Below are 6,519 nucleotides of genomic sequence, written 5' to 3' on the forward strand. Positions count from 1 at the left end.
ATTTAAAACATGGACCCCCCTCCCCCATCAAAATTGTAATCACAACTTTAAATAACTGCCTCCAGAACATCAGCAGTACACTCATACGGCAACCCCAAGGTCAAGACCAGCGCTCCAAATGAGTCCAGTCTCACCAGTTTAGCAAGTGTGTGTGTGGTGCAGTGGTTAGAAACAAACCAAGGAAGTGGGGAATGGACACTGATCAGACCACAATGTAGAATATCAGTTAAAATTCACACAAATAGACATTTAAATAAAACCAGAGACAATCCCTGGTTACAGATCTGCTCCACTGAAGCCATTACAAACAGTACCAGCAGTCTCACCACACCTTTTTAAATTGTATAGCAGAAGTTGGCAGTGGCACCAGTGTCAGTGTGTAGGTGCCATTTGCAGTTGCCTCACTGACGGGACAGGCATACCTGGAAATTTCTCCTGCTCTGTGGATAAACCCGAGTGCGGTAAGAAGTTGGGGAATGGTACTAGGTAAAGCCTTGGGAGGTTTTGTAGTGAGAGGTTCAAGCTAATTTTTAGAACAACATATATTTTCTTGTTCCTCCAGACTCTGTTCCTTTTATCTTGCTGCATCGTTATTTCAAGATCTGTCTCTGGTCCTATTCAAATCTAGGCTAAAAGTCTACCTGTTTTAATCATTCCTGTTATTTTCCCCATGAGTAGTAGTAGTTATGCTGGTAAGGGTGTCAACTGTCTATTGTTACGCATAAGTTCGGATAAAAGTTAAAAAGAATTTGGTTGTTTTTTTTAGTTTATTGCCCTCCAGGGGCTGCCAGATTATTGTTCAGCATTGGTTGAATTTTCAAACTTTTTTTCAGGCTTTTATACTATAAATATACAAGATAATGCATAAAGCAAAGAAAGGAAATTAACTCTCCCTTCTACATTGCTGGCCAGAGCATTGGAGCTAATACCGCTGCAGTCGGTGATAAAAAAGCCTAACACGGATTTGTAAACTGGGGGGAGGAGAGGGGGGTTAATCTTGCAAAGAGGATTTATTTGTTTTTATTTTATTTAATTATTGCAATGTCCTAATTTTAATACACACAATCTTCCACTAGTTATAGAAACAAGGAAGGAATACATAATTTGTAATAACAAAATAAATGACCAAACCAGTAATATACGTTTAATGAAAGGGAGAGAAAGCCCTTTGGACAAGAAGATCCATTACAAGAAGAATAAAATGGAAAATACATCACGGCTCTAACACGTACTACAGAGGACAAGCTTCAAGTTTATTATTAAAGTTTCAAGTTTCAAGTTTATTAAAATTTTTGATTAATCACTTTGTCTTTTTTTCAAAGCGATGAACATACATATATATAAATAGAATTAGTTAATATTACAATATTAAAAACAAAAATTAAAACATTAATTATACATGACCGTAAAAATTAATTTAAAAGAGACAAAAAACATGACACAACATGAGTATAGGGAAAAAAGGGATAAGAACTACAAAATATAATTAAAAGAAGGTTGGGTAAAAACATAAGGTAGGAATTTATTTTTCTTTAAATATTGAATTATTGTGTTCCAGATTATAAGTTATTAATCAAAAGCATCTTTAAAAAGGAACGTTTTTAAATTAATCTTGAATTTATCAATATCATGCTCTTTTCTTAGGTAGATTGGCAAGGAGTTCCATATTTGTGGAGCAGTAACAGAAAAGATAAATTGTCTTCTAGTATTTATAATTTTAAGAGATGGAATTGTCAGTAAATGCTGTTCGTTAGATCGCAATACTCTATTTGTGGAATAGGGAATCAGTGTTTTATAGATAAAAGCAGGAGTTTTAAAAAACATTGCTTTAAAAGTCAGTAGACATATTTTATATGTTATTCTATGGGTTACTGGAAGCCAGTGGGCGTTCTTAAGAAGCGGCGTTACGTGATCAAATTTTTTTTGTTGTTGTTATTAATTTAATGGCAGTATTTTGTATTATTTGTAACCGTCTTATTTCATTTTGTGCAATTCCCTTAAAAAGTGCATTGCAATAATCCATTTTGGAAATTATTAATGAATGTATAAGAATATTTAATGATTTAGAACAAAGATATTGTGACAAGGAACGAATTTGACGGAGTCTATAGAATGAAGATTTGACAATACTGCCTATGTGCTCATGAAAGGTTAATTTGCTGTCAAATATAACTCCTAGGATTTTAATACTGTTGACTACTTGTAAAGGAATATTTTTTATTGTGATGGGTGCACTGATTTTAGGAGTTTCTTTCCATGGAAAAAGTAATGTTTTTGTTTTTTCAATATTAAGGGCCAACCTATTTGTATCTAGCCATTGATGGATTTGTTCAAGTTTATTATTAATTAATATGATGTCTGATGCTTTATTGGGATCTAAAGGATGCAGAAGTTGAATATCATCTGCATACGCATAAACATGAAATCCTATAGATTGACAGACTGTCATCAAAGGTGCGAGAAAAATATTAAAAAGTAATGGAGACAAAATAGATCCTTGAGGAATACCATAGGAGGATAATGAGCTTTCAGAATTAACATTATTAAATGCAACTGTGGATGTACGATCTGTAAAATAAGATTTGAACCATGATAATACTTGATCAGTAATGCCGATTGATTGCAGTCTGTCTAATAAAATATGATGGTCTATGGTGTCAAAGGCAGCAGAAAGGTCTATAGATATTAATAAAACTGATTGGTGATGATCCAAAAAAGGCATGCTAGGAAAGGGGGTGGTGTCAAGTGTAACAGGAAGCGGGCCACTCCAGGTACCGCTGTTATTAAATTTGTTTCCATTTCAGAGCTTTCACCTCCAGTTTAACTGTTATTGATTGTCGGTTCCCTGACGAAGGACCGAAACGTGGCACGTCTGAACCTGCTACTGCTTTAAAGCTAGCATACAACAGTTAATGAGAATATCTTTACTGGAGAAAAAATGAACACTGCAATGGTTGGTTGGTGAGGCAAAATATAGCCTTCATGTCTCTGAGCAGAGTTCAACTAATTAAGACTGAATATTTGTGAAATAATTTTTGAAAACATTATTTATGCATATTTTTCATGCAATGACTTTTTTGTATACAACTAACTTTATTTAGTCACTCAATAGTAACAGCATTTGACATTGTTACTCCTTCAGTATTTTAAAGACCTGGAAAAGCTGGGACCGGTTAAATTATAACTTTTGGTGGGAATCTTTATACCACATTTTTAAAATGGAACTTATGATTGCCATACAACAGAGACATTATGGGACATTTAAAGATGTTTGGGAACCATTGACAAAATTCTGTAAGGAATGTTTATTGATATATTCCCTTTGTTTTTACATGTCCAGGGTGGGTGGGGAAATTATTTTAATTTAATTATGGTAGAGTGTAATTGTTGGGTATAACGATGGGGAGAAGGGACATGTATTTGTTATGAAATATAATTTGTTTGAATTTAAGTGCTGTTAAATTAAAAACTGTCTGTATAACATGTTGCACTTAATTTTAGCTTTAAAAAGAATAAAGATTTTTTTAATAAAAAGATATGATGGAGCTGCATAATGTAGAGCTTTTCAATTCAAACAAAGAATTTTAAATTAGGTCTAATAATGTATAGGCAACCAGTGTAAACTTATGCCTATGGTTCAGTGGAGTAGTAAGAGGAGTGCGGGAGGGAGGTTGCAGACCATCCCGGATGCCAGGTTGGTGGGGGCGTTGTCACCTCTCCACCCCACCCTACCACACCATGCCACCCTTGCGCCATTCTTCCCTCCTCCTCACTACCACCCATGCCTCCGTATTTTCTTCACTAGCGTGAGCAACTTCTGCCTATTGCTTGTGTCAGCCTGGTTCCCCTCTGAATCATTTCTGGGTCACGGGGCCAGGAAGTGATGTCAGAGGGAAATCTAATGCTGGCACGAAGAGCATGCTTGTAGAAGCCACTTGCGCTGGCGATGATTAAGAGGTACGGGGGAGAGCACAAGTGTGGAATGGGGGATGGGAAGGAGTGGGGACATGGCGAAGAGGGCGCGGGGGGACAGCACCCTGGGTGCCTCCTACCCATACTATGCCACTGCTATGGTTAGTTAGTTTTTTTCTCTGTTATCCTTTTTTAAACACAATTTGTGATCTTTTTGTAAGGGAGGGGTATTTATTGCTCACTGAAAATGGTTCGAATTCACCAATAACAAAATCTTTTCTGTTCTCAAAAAAGGAAAACAGGATCTAAGAGATCAGTTCATTCTATTTGCACATTCACATATCAGTGATGGAAATCACTGAATCATCCAGGGCTAGTGCCAGAGGATTGGGCACTCTAAGTGAATCTTTAGCCTTCTGCCCCCCACTCCTGAGATTTTCATAATTAAATTCAACAGTCGTGATCATTTCAATACCACTCTTCTTCCACAATAAGCCTGTAAAAAAATGCATAATTGGATCTCATATTTTTAAACATTAAATGTTGCTCTGTATGTGTGACCCCACTTTCTTCAGTTAGTGAGGCAAAGTGGCATGTAGCCTAATGTTCTGTGGTTTCTTCAATATTCACAATATATTTTTTTTCTCTCCAGCCTGCATCATGGACTCAAAATTCAAAAGACGGTTAAAGCTGATTCTCTCCTTATTTCCTCGGTTCTTCCTCATCCTGGTTCTGTTATTCTCTCTATTCATATATCTCTGGAGCTTCGTGGACCTCAATTCTACATTCTGTCATCCTGCAGACAAAAATCTCTCCCCTACACTACTGCAGTCTGAGTTACAGTACAAGAATGGACCCCTCTCTAAAACTGAACAGAATAACCTTGAACTTACCATCTTGATCTGGACTTGGCCTTTTGGAGAACGTTTCCCTCTAGACACTTGTGAGAAGTTGTATGGCATATCAGGTTGCCACCTCACAGCTGATCGCAGGTTGTATGAACGGGCGGATGCTGTGATCATCCATTACCAGGATGTGATGTATTCAAAAAAAGAGCTTCCCTGGGCTCCAAGACCACCTAACCAGTGGTGGATCTGGTTCAACTTGGAGCCACCTAGCCTCACAAAAAACATGGATATGCTGGACAACCTGTTTAATCTAACTATGACTTATCGCTATGATTCTGACATTGTTAGACCCTATGGATGGCTAGAGGTGCTCAAGGAACCTCAGGACTTTATCATTCCAAACAAATCAAAACTAGTGGCTTGGGCTATTAGTAACTGGATGCCAAACAGCCGACGGGTAAAGTATTATGAGGAGCTTAAGAAACACATCCCTATAGATATCTTTGGAAAAACATATTTACCCTTGCAATGGGATGATTTCATGTCTACCATCTCTGTGTATAAATTCTATTTGTCTTTTGAAAATTCAATTCATGTGGACTATATCACAGAGAAGCTCTGGAATAATGCTCTGCTCTCAGGGGCTGTGCCTATTGTTTCTGGACCACCTCGGGAGAATTATGAAAGTTTTCTTCCTAAAGATTCTTTTATACACATCAACGATTTCCCCAGTGCTAAGGAAATGGCTGTTTACCTGTTGGAACTAGATGCCAACAATGAGAAGTATCAACGTTATTTTCAGTGGCGATCCCGATTCCGAGTGAGAAGGGAGATTGGTTGGGATAATCATTACTGCAAAGCGTGCCGTTGGCTACACCAGGTTCCTGCCTACAAAATCATTCCCAGTGTGGCCAAGTGGTTCAGTTCTCAGGACTACCCAGATCAATGAGAATATGGAACAAATGCAAACATATGAGAATTTTCTGAATGTGACAGTTTATGGTGTCCCTCTGTTCTATGCCAAACATAGCAGCAGTGGGCAGATAGGGACCATTTGGCTAATGCAGTCACTGTGAGAGAAGAGTTATCTCACCTATGCAGTTCTAACTCTAACCATCACTATTACTTACTGCTACTCTCTTAGTCCAAGCCACTATGCTAAGGATGTCATTCAGCGGTCATCAGTACACGCTTGACTTTCTGAAGAATATTGCTCCCTCTATGTAGCTGGGAAATGTAGCTAGGCCAGTGCTTGGAAATATATTAGAAACATAGAAAGATGACGGCAGAAAAGGGCTACAGCCCATCAAGTCTGCCCACTCTACTGTCCCACCCCATTAAGTCAGAGTGCTGCTCGACCCACGTAGATCCCACGTGGATGTCCCATTTATTCTTAAAGTCGAGCACGCTAGTGGCCTTGATCACCTGCACCGGTAGTTTGTTCCAGTGATCCACCACCCTTTCTGTAAAGAAATACTTCCTGGTGTCACCACCAAATCTCCCTCCTCTGAGTTTGAGCGGGTGCCCCCTTGTGACTGAAGGTCCCTTAGGAAAGAATATGTCGTTTTCCACCTCGACACGACCTGTGACGTACTTAAATGTCTCAATCATGTCACCCCTCTCCCTGCGCTCATCTAGAAATGGTGTCCACTGGAGGAGTAGCCTAGTGGTTTGAGCAATGAGTTGAGAACCAGGGAAGCCAGGGTTCCTAGCCTCCTTCTCCCACTGCTGCCCCTTGTGATTGTAGGCAAGTCACTTC

At 38.6% G+C, this 6,519-nt stretch overlaps 1 protein-coding gene across 1 annotated transcript; it reads left to right on the forward strand.

The window, feature by feature from the left end:
* Window positions 1–415: 415 nt before the first annotated feature.
* Window positions 416–6,090, forward strand: LOC117352362 (alpha-(1,3)-fucosyltransferase 9-like). The gene is made up of 2 exons (XM_033928799.1): window positions 416–461; window positions 4,565–6,090. Exon 2 carries the CDS (start codon window positions 4,573–4,575, stop codon window positions 5,707–5,709), a length of 1,137 nt encoding a protein of 378 aa, XP_033784690.1. The 5' UTR covers window positions 416–461; window positions 4,565–4,572; the 3' UTR covers window positions 5,710–6,090.
* The last annotated feature ends 429 nt before the right edge of the window (window positions 6,091–6,519 follow it).

This window comes from Geotrypetes seraphini, chromosome 19 (assembly GCF_902459505.1).
Source record: "Geotrypetes seraphini chromosome 19, aGeoSer1.1, whole genome shotgun sequence".
NCBI classification, from domain to species: domain Eukaryota; kingdom Metazoa; phylum Chordata; class Amphibia; order Gymnophiona; family Dermophiidae; genus Geotrypetes; species Geotrypetes seraphini.